Source organism: Gymnodraco acuticeps, unplaced genomic scaffold (genome assembly GCF_902827175.1).
Source record: "Gymnodraco acuticeps unplaced genomic scaffold, fGymAcu1.1, whole genome shotgun sequence".
Lineage (NCBI taxonomy): Eukaryota > Metazoa > Chordata > Actinopteri > Perciformes > Bathydraconidae > Gymnodraco > Gymnodraco acuticeps.
The window spans coordinates 801,946-820,000 of record NW_022990398.1 but is presented as its reverse complement, the minus strand read 5'-3'; the positions used below and the strand labels follow the sequence as shown (position 1 = coordinate 820,000).

Here is an 18,055-nt window from a genome sequence, read left to right as displayed (position 1 = left end):
ACCGCACTCTCGGTAAACGCTCAAGTGTTTACGTGTCAGCAAAGAGACAATAGCACTGCTGTCCTTGAGCTCTGAAAACGAAAATTCAAAGAAATAACCCATTGACTGAGTGCTCTGAAGAGGCAGGAGGCGATGAAGTGTTGAAAGTTGAGAAAGAAAGAATGTAATGAAACAGAAGGGACCCTTCCGATTCAATCAGTCCCCATCTGAAGTCCCAAACTTATTTTCTTCTCCATCTCCCTCACTCATTTGCATCTCTTTTATGTCCCTGCTTGCCATTATGCAAAAGTATATGCTCAAAAAAACTAGTCCAGTTTGCAAAGCGAGTCGCTCCATTTCCACACACTTTTTTTAATCAATACCAGCCAGGGGAGGAGGGTTATGTGGCGTTCAGTTGCTAAATTTGAATCGCTGAACTGTAGTTACCTTGGAAACCAGCCCACGGGTGTTGCTGCTTTAAAACAGTAATTACAATCAGTGGTCAGATGAGGTCTTGTAATTCCAGGACAAAGCTCACAACATGCACTAAGATGGACTATAATATATTTTTGAATTCCATTCACCTGGACGTCTTAGAGCCTGACAACCTTGAAGACCTTTGTGTTTAAGGCAGTCTCTTTTTTATCCAGAAAAGTTCAGAAGAAGATAAAGTAGTTGTTTTAGGGTTAGGGTTAGGGTTAGGGTTAACTTGTTGCAACAACCGATCTTTACGCCTACACTAAAATAGTTTTTCAACTCTTCAGATTGGACTTTACATCTGTTACACCAACTAAACTAAAAAAGACAAGCCAAAATGTGTCCATTCTTGTCAATGCAGGTTGATGTGATTTACAGCTCCACTATGCCTATTGCCTTGCAGCGTAAATTGCTAGGATTAAACGTGGGATAGGTCATTTTGGAGAAACCAGCTGGAGTGCGCTAGAATTTAAAAATACACAACCGGAAAAAATCTGCCACTTCCTGACAGAGCCCCTCCTCCAACACACACGAACGCGCACATGACCAATGAGGGCACGAGATAAGTTTGTGCACAGATGGAAGGCTGACAGGCAGGTAGGCCATCCAGTTACTTTAGCCGGGCCGGCTCAGATGACTGGTCGTGCTTTTTACAGAGCTACGGCTTCCACAGATGACATTTTTTTATGGATTTTTTGTCAAAGCACTTCAGATATTCATTGCTATCGGGATGTTAAGAGCATTCTATGGAATATAACAAAAAGTGTATCTTGAGCCGGTTTCTCAAACTTACCTACCCCACCTTTAAGTGGGAACAATCTGCTAATTCAACACTGTGGCAACACGATGGAGGATCAAAGAAAATAAAAATTCACGGACATGGATGTAAAGATATTAATGTGTAGGCGCCGGCACAAGAACATAAGGCAGTGGCTATCAGCAATCTCACCATTGAGTATTGGGTATTATCCTATTTTCCATTCAGTAAACTTCACCAACTCTGTTAAAGTACACACTAGATCTGCTTACTCATAAACCTTCAAACCAGCAGTGTTTTTGGTGCTTGTGAGCCATATTCCATAAACAATTTTCCATCATAAAAAATATAAGCGAACTCATATCGCAAATCAGATTTCGTTCAATATTTCATTAGTGCTTTCTCATCAAAGGAGTGTAGAGGAGAGGGCCGAACTCTGTGTGGAATTCACGGCATCTGATGAAATTATCATTATCGATTGTAGAAATCCAAGACAACATCAAATGGCTTTAGAACAATTTGAGAACACAGCATCAATAGTTTTTAATAATATCTTGTAATGCTGTGCATGTATCAGATTTTCATTTCATATCGTTTCTGGGTGTAAAATGTCTGCATTGAACAACACACTCTGTTTTTCCAGTCACCTCACCTGGCACTTCTTCACCACCTTTTTTAGTCTCTGCTTCTTAAAGGACAGCTTTCATAGTATTGAATGTCAGTTTAATTGTTATCACGATATTCAGACACAGACAGTTGTGTCCCCCCCTTCAGATCTTTGCTTTATGCTTGCTTGTTGAATATGATTTGTACCCAGGCTTAATGGATCAATATATGTAACTCCTCGACCAGGCTTAAGTTAAGACCGGCATAGTTTAAGACCATGCGTAAACCCTGTTAATGCAACGAACCCCAGGATTATGCAGGAAGGTAAGAATCCATGATGACCTATTACAACTACCAGAAAAGATGCAGCATGGGAGGATAATAAACAGTTTGTGGCCCCTGGTACTCCAGTATCCGAGCCCATGGAATCTCACTTCTCCTGGCCTTATAGCTGATGATAAAGTGAATGCCTGCAAAGCCTTCCCCGCTGTTGCCATTTGTAATTTTTAGAAGTCATCATCGGAGGCGATCCGTCTCGATTATGCCTTGGCAACTGTCATGCTCCACTAATGCACAGTGTGAGAGAGGGCGTCTTCCAGCAGCACTGATGTTTATCTTCCCTGCTTCATGAATTTGCATTCCCACAGACAAATCTTACTAATAATGGCAGCCATCACAGCAGAGATAGGCCTGGCGTATTATCACTCTGCATACAGCAGTGTTTGTTTTACAAGTGGACAGGCAGGGAAAAGGATTTGAACATTCTGATGAGGACGACAGAGTGATAGTAATACATGCCGCCTCTAATGGGCTTGATAGAGCTTCATGAAATATTCATTATTGGTTACTATTGTTGTAACATTGACAGCTGCATCTGAGGATTACATTTGTACATGAATGCAGTAGCCCATATAACAAAAGCCTGACTGCTCGGAGGACTAGGGCGTCAAAAACCTTTTAGAAAGCAGTTTTGAAATTTGCCAAAAACAGCATCTGAGAAAAAGATTTTTTAAAAATCCATTGTTACAGTGAATACTGCTGTATCATGGCAAATAGGCCTTTTCATTCCCGCTGTTCCTTCACCCTCTGAAGGTAGACCTTGCTTCACGTGGTCTCAAGTAATTTCTTCTTTTCAGAACACTCTGAAGGCAATCTTTGACGACTTGAGTTCATAAAAAAGCGTACTTAAACCATTCCCTGTGCATTGACTGAGGGTGCATACTTACTTTCTTTGTCACTACATGCTGTACCAGTCATGGAGTTTGACAGATGTATTTCAGCAACATTACATTACATTGCATTTAGGTGACGCTTTTATCCAAAGCGACTTACAATAAGTGCGTTCGACCAACAAAATACAAACTTGAAGAAAACAGAATCATATAAGTACATCAGGTTTCATAGAGCCAAAACATTTCAAGTGCTACTCAACTGGCTTTAGGTAAGCCAGTCCTTTATTAGTATATAAGTGCTTTGTTAATAGTTCTATCGCTCGAATTGGAGTCGAAAGAGATGAGTTTTCAGTCTGTGCCGGAAGATGAACTAAGTTACAATTTAGTCACTTTCATCTGCAGAGTTAGTGTCTGCATGCCCGCTGAGATTAGAACTGCCTACAATGTGTGTGTCTGTTTCTGTAGTGCATTGGCTCTATGTTTCATGCATTGTGTTGTAAACATGTGTAATAAGAAATATGCCAGGGTACGGTTTCAGTTTCTCAATGGGCCAAGTATTGAAAAATGACCCTCTAATTTCCTTTTTACACTCTAACAAGCAGTAAATCAATCAAGGATAATCAGAATCATCGGATGACTTATGTGGCGACCCATTGCTGCTGAATTTATATTGTGTATAAATTAGATTATAAAACATAGTTGATCGAAGCATGACTTCCAATGGCCATGACTGCTATTTTCCTGCCAAGTTTCTGACACACATTTAATGTAGTTTTAACGTCTCTGAAAGTGTGCTCGCTTCCATTTTCAATTTGTCAAAATACTGTTTTCAGACATTTACCAGAGTGCACTTATCACCAATTGACTTTCACAAACATGGATAGGAGTGTGATAAACACAGGCATGATAGAAGTCATTATTTCACGTTTATTTATGGAGTGATGAATCTCACATCAGCATGCTTCACTGACAGTGTCAAATTAATGATCATGCTGCAGATAATTAAAGCGCACAAATCATGGCCATTAGACCTACGGTGAGAATGAAAGAATGCATGCTGGAGTTGTGGGCTTTTGACTAATCAGTGTCTGCTGATGAAGGTCAAAGAGGAGTAGGAGGTCTGCTGGAAATATGGAGTATAATAGTCGAGTATCAGTTGCAGTTTAGATCCATATTGCAGAGGATTTGGGTTTTTATTAACCTAGAGGCCAGAAAAGACACCGCTGGATTCCTTTTACAAGTGTTGAGTATTCATTTACAAAGCTCTGAAAAGGCCAAAAAAGAAAGAGAGCTATTGGAAAAAGTACTTGTCTGGCTCCTGTGGGGTGCATCTGCTCTGTGTGCTTTTAACAAATGGACCAGTAGGAGCCCCTGCATTGCTAATGGAGGGTATAGAGTATAGTCCCAGTGGCCAGTGGCCATTCCAATAGGATCTACAAGCAATTCCTATGTTCCTACAGTCTTTAAATGCAGACCCTTATCAAAACCAATGAGCATACATCACCTATGGCAACAGTACCTTAGTATTTGAGATATATAAATAAACCTCTCCCCCTCGCTAAATATATACAATAATAACAACTACCAAAAGCAATGTGATACAAAAGAAACGTTTGCCATTGGCTACCAAACTACAATGATTAACTCACCCACTCCCCCATATTTTCCAGCCCTCCTGTGCTTCTAAATTGCTGGTATAAAATGCCCAGGCCAGAGGGGTAATAGTTTTTGATAATGATCCTGGGCTAAGCTTTGGTGCTGTGTGGCCTCATGCCTCACAGACAGCATGCTGATTATTCCTCTGAAGTGGGCTGGATGTGTGTCCGTAACGGTAATTTCCAGGCCTGATTGGCAAAGAGCGATGAAATTGGGGGCAGTTAGCACTGAGGGAAAATAGAGCTGGAGTGTGTGGAAATGCGGCAGCAGTCCAATGGTAAACAAATTATCTGAAGTGAAATGACAACATTAGGCGATGCAAAGTGCTGGTCCACATTGTGAATACGGCTTTTTTCCCCCTCATTTGAAACAACTGGGCAGTGCTTATCAAAGGTCTGCCTCACCTTTGTAAATGCAGGGCATTCAATCAAACGCAGCAGGAATCATAGCCTTTGATTTGATGCATAGACGTCTGGTTCACCACTGTAATTCCCTTTTCTGAATATATATAAAGATGTGTGGATATAGAAATGTAAAACAACATGTTTCTTATATTTGATGTGTGCATTTGAAAGTGTGTTCCCTGTTATAAACTGAACTTTGTCACGGATTTATTATATAATGTCCGAACACCCAGAGATGTTTGTCTTCTGAGGAATCAATTATTATCCTTGAAGATGTACCCTGCAATTGCAATTTGACCATTGTTCCAATCTGTATCCAGATTAATATCATAATTGGATGTTTTGCTAAAATAAACAACAACTTGTAATTACTTTTCTTCCATCAAACATGCTGACCTTCATTTTCTTTTGCTCTATTAAGCAAATCCAAAGTTCTGAATTAAAACATTTCTCTGTTATTGTCACCAATTTCCAAAGACAATACGTGCAAAAATGAGTTCAGATTTGTAAGTTCTAGTAGAGGTTTGGCTGTTGCTGAGCACAAAGCACTCCTGTCTCTAGCGACAGACAAAAGGTGTTTATTCCTGCTCTGTGTGCCCACACATTTACAGAACCTAACCCTGAAGTCAAGGCCCATTTGTCTCACAACAAAATAGCATGTCTCGAAATGTCATTTTATCATTTATGTTGTTTTTCTGTTACCAAGCACTGGAGTCAATCCCAGGATTTGAGATAAAGCATTATTAATGTAGCTCTGTGGGCACCTGAGCACAATCACGCTCCTCTCCACATGCTACTGTGTGAGATGAAGTCTAAAATGAGGTTCCTAACTCTAACATAGACATTTTGATTATGAAAATAATGTTGAATCATGGGGTTGTCACTTTGGCAGGCATGAAGTAGAGGGGTAGATCAGGGATGGACACTCTTTTTTTTTTGCCCAACGATGTGATGCCAAGTGAAGGATAAATGTGGCAGATAAGACGGGGATTTATTTGGTGCAGAGGGGAAGGATGAATGGATATGGCCACCTTGATGTGAGCCCCAGCATTCTCAAACACATCACCTCATTTCTTTATTGCGGTGTCCCTTTAAAAGACTCAGCCAGGCTTTAAATTGAATGAAGGAGGTCGATTTTTAACTGCTCAAGTGACAAGTACAAGCTGGTGTCAATTACGTCTTTGATTCGTTCTATCACCGGTGTATTTTAATAGCCATTCTAGAATATCAGTCTTCTGGCAACAGTACAGACTTTAAAGGAAATTGTGCGTTGATAATACTTAATATACTGCAGAGGTAGGATCCCTAATCAAGATAGTCTAAAGTGACATTCAAGGTCTAAAACTGTGACTTTAAGCATCAAAACCTGTTCTTAAAGTGTCAGCCCTCTTCGTTGAATCTGAATTCAAATTAGCTGGCTTCTGTTACTACAGTACATACACACCATGTTTTTATGTTATGATTGTTTGTTTGTTTTCCTATGCAAAGCAGCAAACTGGCCACACATTCTTTGCTTTCGAGTATTTTTTGAAGGGTTATTCTAGCCATTCATTTCATTTTCATTTCATTTTCATTTCATTTTCATTTCATTTTCATTTCATTTTCATTTCATTTACATTTCATTTTCATTTCATTTTCATTTCATTTCATTTGTATTTGTCCCGCTCATGGTATGCAAAACCAAATGGACAATAATGGCCAAGAAAACATGACTCTACCAAATCACCATTGAGCGAAAAGGAGCAGGGAGAAGAATACAATCTTATGTGACCTGCCCCTTTCTAAAAAAAACAAAATAAATACAAATAGATGGTCTGCCCTTCATAATACAAATGTTTCACAGCCAAACATAACAGTATCTTAGGATACTAAGAGAAACACACACAAAAAAACGTATTTCCCACTTGACGGTTAACGGAAAGAAACAAAACATTCAGTTTTGTCCTTCCATACTTTTAGTCTTGAGTATAGGTAAAGTAATCCTGCAATTTAAAAAATGCAGCTTGATTATGTCGTGAGTAGGAAAACACCACACCCGTAGCTTCAAACACACAATTGTTGTTAAAATACGTCCCTTAGCTCAAGCTGAAATCACCCAGGTGAAAATATCAGGTTTTATTTTTTTAGACTTTGAAAACCCGTTAGTGCAGCAGAAGACATTATAAAACTTGGAGTACTGTCCAACGTTCGAGATAAGTTATAAGTAATGTCTCACGTGTGTGATTCAGTCGATTGCAGTTAATTAATGTCTTGAGGGGGCTGCTTGAGAAGTCAGATTTTGTTTACAACAGTTTCAGGGCAGTGTGACACAGAATTAGCGAGAAGTCTTACTGCAAATTATGTGCTAAAATATGCCTCATTGCAAGACACATCATCAAGTTAAATGGCACCCAAGAATGTTCAATCTGATACGGTGATGCTCTGTGAATATGTAGCTGCATGATAGGTAGCATATCTGAAAATGAAAACACATTTTTAACACATGAGAATGGATAAAAGATCTAGGACAAAGGTAGGTTGTAGGAATTATGCAGCAACAAAGACATCCCTCCAATGTTAAATCAATTACAGCTCAGGCTGAACCGTTTGATGTTATCAGTCAAGACTGAGCCGATACAAGATTCCCTGGCATTAAACATTGATTTTCCTGAACATGCCAAGAGATCTGTCGAGTAGCTGTCTATATGTTAGCGTGCTTCATCTCACTGTGTAGCGGAGTACAGCCAAGATAAGCTCCTCACGTGGGAACACAGTCAGTGCCGAACAAAGCTGTCTAGGTTTGAAGGGCAAAACATACTCTATGCTGAGATAAAGTGTCACCTAGCCAGCATTACCCGCAATATACATGCACACTTATGAAGGGCCTTGTTATACAGGCAGAAGCTGTTGAGTCTCAATATGATGCATTATATGCTTTGAGATGCAGGATGTTATTTTTTCCCTGTTGTTGGCTTGGTAATAGATATATATTAAAATGTGGCAGGTGTGTGTGTTCCTTCTGTGTGTAGTGCAGTGTTGGTGTGAGGACGGAGAGTGCATGAATCAATATGAAAACTTCTGCCTACATCTCTAACAAGCTATCCATCACATGCAATTCATTTCAAGGCTGACAAATGACTTGTGGGGATTCTAATGGCATTCTCCAACTGAATTAAAATCAGTTTCTTGTATGACAACAATCTTTTTCTCTGGTGTGTTTTGAAACCGTAGAACAAAGCTAATCAATTTCCTTGTCTGCAATAGGATAAGTAATTTCCTTTGAATACAAAACCAAGCATACAATATGATACAAAGATGTTGTAAAATGAAAATACGCTTTCACATTCTCCGTTTTTTCTTTGTTCCTCTTGTTATTGTAATTCATTACATGTTATTCTTCTATCAGCTTTTTATTTGCTTATGATTAAGTTTGAAAAAAAGCTTAATAGTGTGTCTGTGTTGGTGCCGCTGCACATAGCAATGAGAGAGAGTACGTTGTTCAAGAACGAGGCAGACATTCTGATCCCAGCAATGGATCTAAGAAGTTTAAAAAAAGAAATAGCTGCTCACAAAACTGTCTGAGTAGAGTGCGAGGCAGAAAGTGACACTTTTAAACCTTTGCTGCAGTTCACGCTCTCGAATCAGACTGCGCCTGCATGAATGCATGTCAGTGTGTATGTGTGTGTGTAGGCTTTAGTTGACAGGCAGCCTGCCAGTGTTCCTAACTACACATCAGTACCACTCTGTACTCTTCACTCTGATCCACAACACCACCCACACCAGCCACTGTACCCCCTCCCCATTAACACACCCTCTGCCTCTAATGGAGTTCACTGCACACCACTTTCCGTCTGAACACACGGTGGAGGAGTGCAGCTAATAGCAGTTGCACAGTTGGAATACATGGGTGTGAGCTGGAGTTAATGTATGCCACTAAAGCAGTGTTGGCAGGCACGATCATGTTATCTGCTGTTGTGTGTAAGAGCCCAGCCCATCTGTACAGTGACATCTTTCATAAATGAACCAAGCCGAGCTGTGACGGCTGTCTCTTTGCCCGTGCTTCATTCCCGGCGCTGCGCTGACACCTCAGATTCGTGTACAGTATCTTGTTTCCGTATCATGAATAGTGAAAGAATGTGCCACGTTTGTGTGTCACCCTTTAGGGTTCTTCCAACGTGAGTCTGACAAGAGGTTTGAGGGAAATTGGTCGAAATGCGTGCATATGGTGCACTTCGTATCATTTTCCCATCATGCAACACTTGAAATGTTGAGAGCAGGTGTTTGTAAAGACACATTGATTCCCCTCCTTGGTCTTGAGTGATGTACTTTTCCCCCTGTTATATTGCAATGGTGTAGTGGTTTAAATGGGTCAAATCCATGGATGTATAAAGAGAACTGGATACAGCGTTGGTGATGCGGCCCCGTACATTCCTATGAAAGTTACTCAGTGGGCCATGAAGCCAAAACAGCCTGACACGAGAACAAAAGTATAACAATGTCATGGTGATCCTTCAGCAATCTGCCAGCGGTGTTCGGCATCCATTTGATCCATAGAGCATGGCACTTTCCTTTGACATCTTCAAGTCATCATTAAAAAGTCGAAAGGTGCTATACAAATGTGATCTATTAATATTATCATTATTGTTATTATTATTATTATTATTCATAAAGCCACGCACCTAATCAATTCCGTCAATCATGGCCACCCTTAACTCTTAAATGGGATTTTAGCATATTTTACAACTTTTAAGACCTAATAGTTTGAATAACGGATATTAAAGGGTTCATTCTAGGTGGTGAAAAAGATATGGCAAACTACTGACACCAAAATTGTAGTTCCAGTGTTTGGCCACTAGGGGAATGTGCTGCAGCATTAGCACTCTTCCTGAGGATTTTATCAAATCTAACTTGTCTCTTTTTCTTTGTTTTCCAAAGGTGCCGAGGCCATGTTTTCCCAGCAGCCCCAGGACTTAGTGGTGGTGGCAGGCCAGCCTGTGACGTTACCATGCACTATCCCCGGGTACCATGGCGTTGTCTTATGGATCAAAGATGGCCTGGCGCTGGGAGTTGGTAGAGACCTCGCTGGTGAGTAACAGTATTTATCACCTTAAGCATGTCCCCATTTATTTCTCCATCACCTTCAGTGTCCAATAATAAATGCACTGTCATATTCAAATGCCCACTTTTTGTTATCTACAGCCCTCAAATGTCACTTAATATATCACTCCCTAGACAGATAAAAAATGTCTAAAGACATAGTTAAACATATGACATTGGGAGTGTTATGTGAAAAATCATTAGCTATATTCCAAAACTACCAAACAGAATGAAAATATAATGTACGTCAATGTGTGTGATGCAGCGCTAAATCTGTTATATTTTGTTTGGCAGAGAAGCACAAAAATCGGAGTAAAATGTGAAATCAATAGTGGCACCTGTCTTTCTCTGATGCTTCAGGCTGCTAAATGGCTTTTTGAAGAGTAGCTGGCATCCTCTAATTACACCCCACCTTGTGTAATGTATAATTGCCTTAATTGTTTAATTTGGAGTCAAAGTGACTACTGCACTGTCATTTAGTAGCCTGTTGTTCCATCAGTAAAGGCTTAATGTATATTCATGACCTTGACACATTTCAAAGAAACACATCACTCCTCTAAATAAACATTTACAACCTTTGAATCACTGAGCTATTGAATGAGAAAATCCATAAAAGCGTAGTATCCATGCATCATTTACTGAAATGATCATTAAATTCTTCGGAGAAAGAGATCCATTTGTACACAGCACTCTACACACAGTAGGATGCTTCACTCTTTAATGCCACAGCCTTTGTTGTTGAGCTTTCTAATTGCCTCACATACCAGCCGATTGTGACCCGTAAAGAAATCAAGAGTAATTGCAATTCAAGGCACACTCAAAATGACCAAACTGCAGCCGTTTCTTGAAAACATAGGTTTCTTTTGATCAGGAACGATTAGATCGGTATTTCAAGTGAGATTGGGGGTCTTCTACCCTCTGACCTTTTACAATCGCATAGTCGCCTATGCGGTGTGTAATTAAACCTCAGTAGCTGACAGTGCCCTAGTAAAGCCATCCTATTCCCTTTTCAGGTTGTTATCAGGCCCAGGGGAGACTGAAAGGTTGCAGTAAACAATGGTCCTGCAGTCTGCGAGTCTCCTTTGACAAAAAAAACGAGGCAGACAGGGAGAGTACTTATGATTGCTAGAGATAGAATGAGAGAGAGTGGAAGGAATAAAGACAACATTTCTTTAGGGTCAGAGCGTGGCAGAGATGTAGAGTTGTTTTTATCCTCTTATATTTATTGATTTAACAAGACGAGACGATCAAGATATCTCATTTCAACGTTGGCCAAACACAAAAGGATGGAATAAAACAAAGACAACATTGTGTCGCTACAACAACACATCTTTGAAGAGTTTGACAGTAAGCAACAAGATGCAGTGATCCTGACCTTTTCTTATTCTCCTCTCATTATTTGGTTGAATAATCGGGGGCACCGCGCAGAGTCAGGGTGATCTTTCTCCCTTACATCTTTTGAAAAAGTGCACTGGGTTTAGAATGAGGAGGAATAGCTGGCTGCCTTGAAAAGATAGGTCGCTAAAATCAACACTATGAATCGGACAGGGGGCTGAGTGCCTTCTATTGAGATTTTTCTAAATAAGGAGTTCCACAGCTGTCCTTTTTATCACTCCTAGCTACATAAACAAGCAATGCATGCGGCAGTAAAAGAGTGAAGGCACATCCAATGCAAGACGTACACAATGAAAGGAAAGTGGCAGCTGTATACATAAAAAGTGTGACGAATCAAATGTTGCATGGAGCATTTCAATAATATAGGTCTGCTCGGCTATTCAAAGAAAGACGCCGCGTCGGCAACGGTGTTCCACGCCTGGGACCTGTCTCCATTCACAGGAAAAGTGATTAAACCAAGAGAACTCTTTCACCATTCAGTGCGAAGAATCACGGCACAAAAGCCAATGATTCCTATCTGTCCCCGCGTTGTTCTATTCATTCCCCTTTTGTGTCATGCATTTCCACTCTAATTAAAGGAAAGCAAAGTAGCCCCACAACCGCTCAGAACATACCAATCAATGTCATGAATATGCATGGCGGAGAATGTATCTGGTACGCATGGTGAGGGTGCGAACAGACGAGGCAGCTTTCAGTTAATTCTCATGTGCACACGGTAAAGATGGAGAGAGAAGTGTTTGTTTACATTATGTCATGCACTTGGGATAGGAATGAGCTCTTGAGAAGAGAATCTGTCAGTGAGCAGACCTTCACTGTCACTCTTACTTGAGAGCCATTTGAACACCGGTCACCTGTTCACAGCTGCAGCTAACCTATTTTTAGATATAATGTGTGAAACATGGTCTAGCTAAGTGCAATAAATCACTAGGCCACGCCTCAAGTGTCTGTATACCTACATGCGCACACACATGCTCGTGCACCATTGATCCAGCCTCAAGACAAATCCATTCCCCTCTGATGGATTCATTACTCCTTAATGGGCCTATTTTACATTGTTTGCTTTGGGTAACACAATGTGTCTTTGAAATTCGCTGAGATCTAAGATCAATGGCCCTTCATAGGTACACAGCACATGCGCAAAGGTGATCAGTCTTCATGCGTGCCAGAATAATTGTAGTCATATTGACAAAAAGGTGTGAGGTGCGTGTGGTAAGAGAAATACATCAATATTGCGTTTCCGTCGTTTGTAAATTAGATTGTAATATTCTTATCGATACTATCTGCCACAAATGCAAATTACTTTTCTGTTTGGATCCAGTTAATGCACAGAGATGAAATTGGAGCAGAGCCATTTCCTCACGCGGGGAAACATTTTCTTAGTTTGCCAGAGGCACAGATGAGATAATTGATCAGGTGTCTGTGTTACATGGCTTATACCTTGCAACAATTAAAACAAGCAAAACAAAAGTGCATCTGACGTATATTGGGTTTCTGAGGAACATGCAATGAGCTCTCGCTCGGTAGAATGGAGTCATCTCAAGGTCACAGCATTCATAATGTGCAATAATCATTACCCTTGTGATCCACAATGGCGCAATGGCATTATTGCTTTGAATCTCATCAATGAACATTGAGAACATTTAAGCAAAATGGTTCTCTCTGTGACCTTGTGCACATAATGTAATGTCCTCTATTTTAGGGCAGGATTCTAAACATAATAAAGCAGAAAGCATTGTTCACTCGATGGCTATTAGTATTAAGTGTATTAATAGAAGCGTTCAGTTATGATCACGTCTATAATAACCCTGTTACATGTATAATGTGTGCTACTGAAGCCCTTTTAGGGTAGGACATAGCTTTTTGCCTTCCTTTTTATTTTATCCACAGTTTTTGATGTGTATGTCTCGGCAGTTTTGTGTCCTACCACGGTATAGACCCTTAAAATTAAAGGCTACTCGTAGTAAGATGAAATGCAAAGAGTGGCTTAATCGGCTGTAACTCACCCCACCAGCACAAAATGAGGCCCACTTCATGCTCTATTAAAGGCAACTGGATTCAATGAAGCAATAGCGGTAATTGGACTTTGAGCATACGATGGGTTTTTGCAGAAGAAAAACTCAAGGATTTAAAAAGCTGTTACAAGGCTGCCCAGTCTCTTATGTTCTTTGTGGGCGCAAACACATATAACCAGCTTGTGAAACCTTAACAATGAAAGACTGGAGTGTTTGGGGATCTCTGAAGTGAACATGAGTCATTGGATAGCTGTTACTGGAATATCGATATTTTTCTCCCCAACATTTGCTGGCAGTGCCCCAACAGTTGGATGAATACTGACAGTCCTTTTTGAAAGGAGACGGCATGTGTCTAAAGTTTGACTTTTTCTTTTACAAAGCACTCAGTTTAAATAAGGGTTTGTTAAAAGGCTGTCCTTATTCTACTGTAAAAATGTCTCCAATCCTATCCTCTATCTTCATCATCGTTCAATTACTTAAGGAACGCTGGAGAAAAAAGCTTTTATTTTCTGGGAATATGTTAAATGTGTGCATATTTAAAGACAGACATTCTCATTTCTTTGTACATACTGTATCACCAATAATTAGAAAGATGGGGTGAAAGAAAAAGAAAAGGGATCTTCGGAGACAAGCAATTCTAAAAGCATGAGAAATACCCCATAAAGCTCTCAAGTCAAACACACTCTTCTTCCTGCTTATTTGCCCCGGTGGAGGGACGCACTCCACAACACACTCGCAATGCATATTTCGATAATAGTTCGGGGGATATCGTTAAAACTATCTCGCTTGACTTGTGTAAAATGCCCAGGTCTCTTGGATATTGCTCTGCTTTCTTGCATTATTAAGCTATAAATCATTTCAGAGTAATGCTGAAACAACTCAAACTCTAGCTGTTCCTGTTTATGGCTGCAGTAAAACATCATTCTGCAGAATGCATGCCGCTCATTAGCATTGCCAGGAGTGCTTTAAAAAAAAGTTATTATACTATTTATGTATTAATCTTGTATGGGGATGTATTGTGAATAAATGAGAAAATAAACAATCACAAATATGCTTACCTATTAAGTTAGTATACTCACCTAGTGAATGTTTGTATTTTGTGCTTATGCAGATGCAATTACACGCAACAACTCATTCCAATATTGTGTGTTTCAAAATAAAATGTGTTTGCCAGTAAACATATGCAACTTGATAGTAAAGTACATGTTTTCATAAAGCCTACTTGAGAGTACATCGAAGTTGTTGTGGTGTTTTGTTAATGCCATAATTGTGTAAAGCTTACAAATTTGGAAAATGAGTCATGTTTCGATTTTGGATGTGATTACAATGAACTGTGTTTGCGCTGCAGGCTATCCTCGTTACACAGTGATTGGCGACCACGGTTCAGGAGAGCATCATTTGCGGATCCAGCGTGTGGAGCTGATGGATGACGCTGTGTTTGAGTGCCAGGCTGTCCAGGCTGCCATGAGGTCCAGTCCTGCTCGCCTCACTGTGCTCGGTGAGTCCGCATTACACACACACACAGTCCAAACAACACTAATGTACCAGCGCCATCCACCCCTGATCCCTGAAGTGTAAAACAACTCATGGCAAAGGCTTCACTGGCGTCACTGACTTCTCACTCTCATTGACTATTAAATTATGTTATTACATTATGATTATGCTACCAGAATCAATACGGAAAGCAGTGTTGTGTTTGATAGTGAATATAATGTCCAGGTGTTCTCAATGGAAACGGGAAAATAAGCAACTGTTCAAGCCGAATCAACACTCTCCGGCCTAAACACTGGACAGAAGTACTAAAAAGGCCATAGCTGAAGTGGTGCTTCAGAACAATAAAAGTGTACATTATGTGTCCTTGTTCGCTTTTCGATTGCACACCAAGTATCAATAGAGGCACACTGAAAACGCAGGTGTTCACATGCAGTCTTCCTCAAAACATCATCAAATATCAACAGTAGAACCTGAGAACAAAAGATGTGTTTTGTATCAAAACCATCAGAAAGGAATGAAATCAATGCTAATGTTTCCAATTTGGCCGACAGTGTCAATAAGGTTTAACATTAGAGAACCCTTACATTACTATGTGCATTACCTTCCACTGCACACAGCCTCCATTTCATTATTACTACATGTTGATAGGTTACTGTTTCTTAATTCTACTTTATTGGGTTATCCATTTCTGCCTTACTGGGTAGAAAAAGTGCAATCGTCGGCTAACGTCACTTGGGGCCCCGAAGCCTCCTGCTGCTTTCTGTCTTCTGCTGCCTCTCACGAGCTCCCTCACTGAAGGATTGCTGAACAAAAAGGCCAGAGTCAATGACAATGAGCAGAAGAAAGGGAAGAGGGATTGGGAGAAAGAAAAAGATTGGAGAGAGAGCGGCGTCTGCCATGCAGTAGCCTTGCCACGAGCGACTGATCCGCCCTATTGATCCAGCCTAATGAAAAGTGAAACTAACGATTTGTTGGGGAGAAGGCAGCAAGAGTAAAAAAGAGAGAGAGGAGAAGACAAATTGCGGCGTAACGTTTCTCTGGCTGCCAGGCCAAATGGATATGAGTGAATAATTATGGGTACTTCTACAGAGGGCTGGAAATGCTACTGCACTTTCCTTCCTTCCACTACTGTCCGTCTTTCAAAATACTCGTTGAAATCTTTCAAAGTTTGGCAACTCTGACATCGAGCTTTCCAAGGAAACTTTGCCGCCTGATCAACCGCAGAAGGAAGAGAAGAATTCATTGTGTGTGTTCCTGAGTTTTATTGAGCTATTTGCTAATGTATTTATCAATGTATTGTGTTGTTTGGCTTACGCTTTTATCAGAAGCAACCTACCACGAGCAATTTGGGGTTAAGTATCTTGCCCAAGGACATTTCACCATGTTAGCTGCAGGGGGTGGGATTGAACCGCTGACCCTCTGATTGGTAGATGTTTATTACTCCACAGTCCCCAATTCAGCCATTAAACTAAATGCAATGACGTGTAGGATTCGACAATGTTCCTTAGTATCCTTGGGAGTTTTTTCTTACACATATGAATCCGTCATTTTATTGAATTCATCGAGGAGTGAACATCTGCCATACAGCAGATGAAAATAATTCTTGATTTTGTTTCTTTAATCCCTTTGCCTGTGCTTTCCTGATTTGGCAAGCACTACTTTGACTACTCAAAGTAATTAAAACAAAGACACAAATTATTTTCAAATGCTTGACTTTGAACCGATAGCAATGTACAACATCAGGAAGTGCAGTAGTTGGCCTTACTCTATTTAAATAACCAATCAGCAATGAGAAAGAGGAAGCCTTTTTGACCTATTTGGCTGATTGAGGGTGAACGAGTTTATCATTCCTCCCCATAATCCCAAATAGAAGGTGTTTGTTTAATCCCCTGCCGAGCTAGCTGACTCCTGAGTGCGCTGCCAGGAAGAACCGCAGGCTGACACACACACAAGGTAATGGAGGAAATATATGCAAGGCCCTTGTCACTGCAAAATCCAAGCTGTCAATTACTTGCCAGTGGTGACAGAGTGTGTCTATCGACTTGGAAGACAGCTACGGCCCCACACCTATGGGTACACACACACAAATACATAAGCATATACACAATATGCTTAGCCTACACACCCACCGACCAGTCCAACCACACACACACACACACACACACACACACACACACACACACACACACACACACACACACACACACACACACACACACACACACATACTGTCTATACGCAGCCTCCCTTCTTTGAGCTGACAGCAGAATAAATCTAAAACTCTCTCTTCCATCTTCCATAACTCAATAACAGCCCAAACTGTTCCATGTGCCATATCGGAGGAGCGTCTCTCCACTCGACTTTAATAGGCTCTGAAATAACATAAATATTGACTAACACATAGACAAATGGCTTTATGACTGCCAAATAACCGATACTCTTACTTTTCTTTTTTGGTGATTTTGTTCAACTTTTAATTGAAAGGTGAAAAAGAAGCAGCAAAAAATAACCTGACCTGCTCATTAACAAAAAGAAAATCTGTAATAAGTAACGAAGGCTTTGGTTTTACTTTCATTCATTTCAGCCAATACTCAAAGTGCAAGAGTAATGCAATTAAAGAGAAAACAGTTAACACGTCTGCAAAAAAATATTGAGGTTAAAAAGGAGATTGGGCGCTGAACTTAACCCTTCCAGGCGTTCTTTTCAAGGCTTAGATGCCAAAGGAGAACCAAGGTCTTGTGAATTAGTTATGAAGGAAGGGAAAAGAGGGTTTCATGTCCAAAAAAGCCCCCTGGGGCTAATTATATCCCTTGCAGCAAGTTGGCACTGCTCCAGACCTTTGCTCTAATCTTTCAACCTGAGGTTGGGGACCACAAGAACAAAGGGAAAGGAGATCACCGCTGTTTGATTTAGGTATTTGACTGAAAAGCTACTCTGAGGTGTCTTGTCTTTTTCAAAAAGGAAAAGGTGTCATAATGAAGTGTGGTGCTATTTATTGACTCATTGGTGCTTTTTAATGCTCATCAG

General features: G+C 40.4%; 1 protein-coding gene across 13 annotated transcripts in view; it reads left to right on the top strand.

The window, feature by feature from the left end:
* kirrel3b (kirre like nephrin family adhesion molecule 3b) overlaps positions 1 to 18,055 on the top strand; it is a 170,981-nt gene that overhangs the window by 87,407 nt on the left and 65,519 nt on the right. For all 13 annotated transcript variants that reach the window (XM_034224752.1, XM_034224745.1, XM_034224753.1 and 10 more), the window contains 2 exons: positions 9,966 to 10,115; positions 14,883 to 15,032. In XM_034224752.1, the coding sequence (XP_034080643.1) occupies positions 9,966 to 10,115; positions 14,883 to 15,032 (300 nt within the window). The remainder of the gene's footprint in view (positions 1 to 9,965; positions 10,116 to 14,882; positions 15,033 to 18,055) is intronic.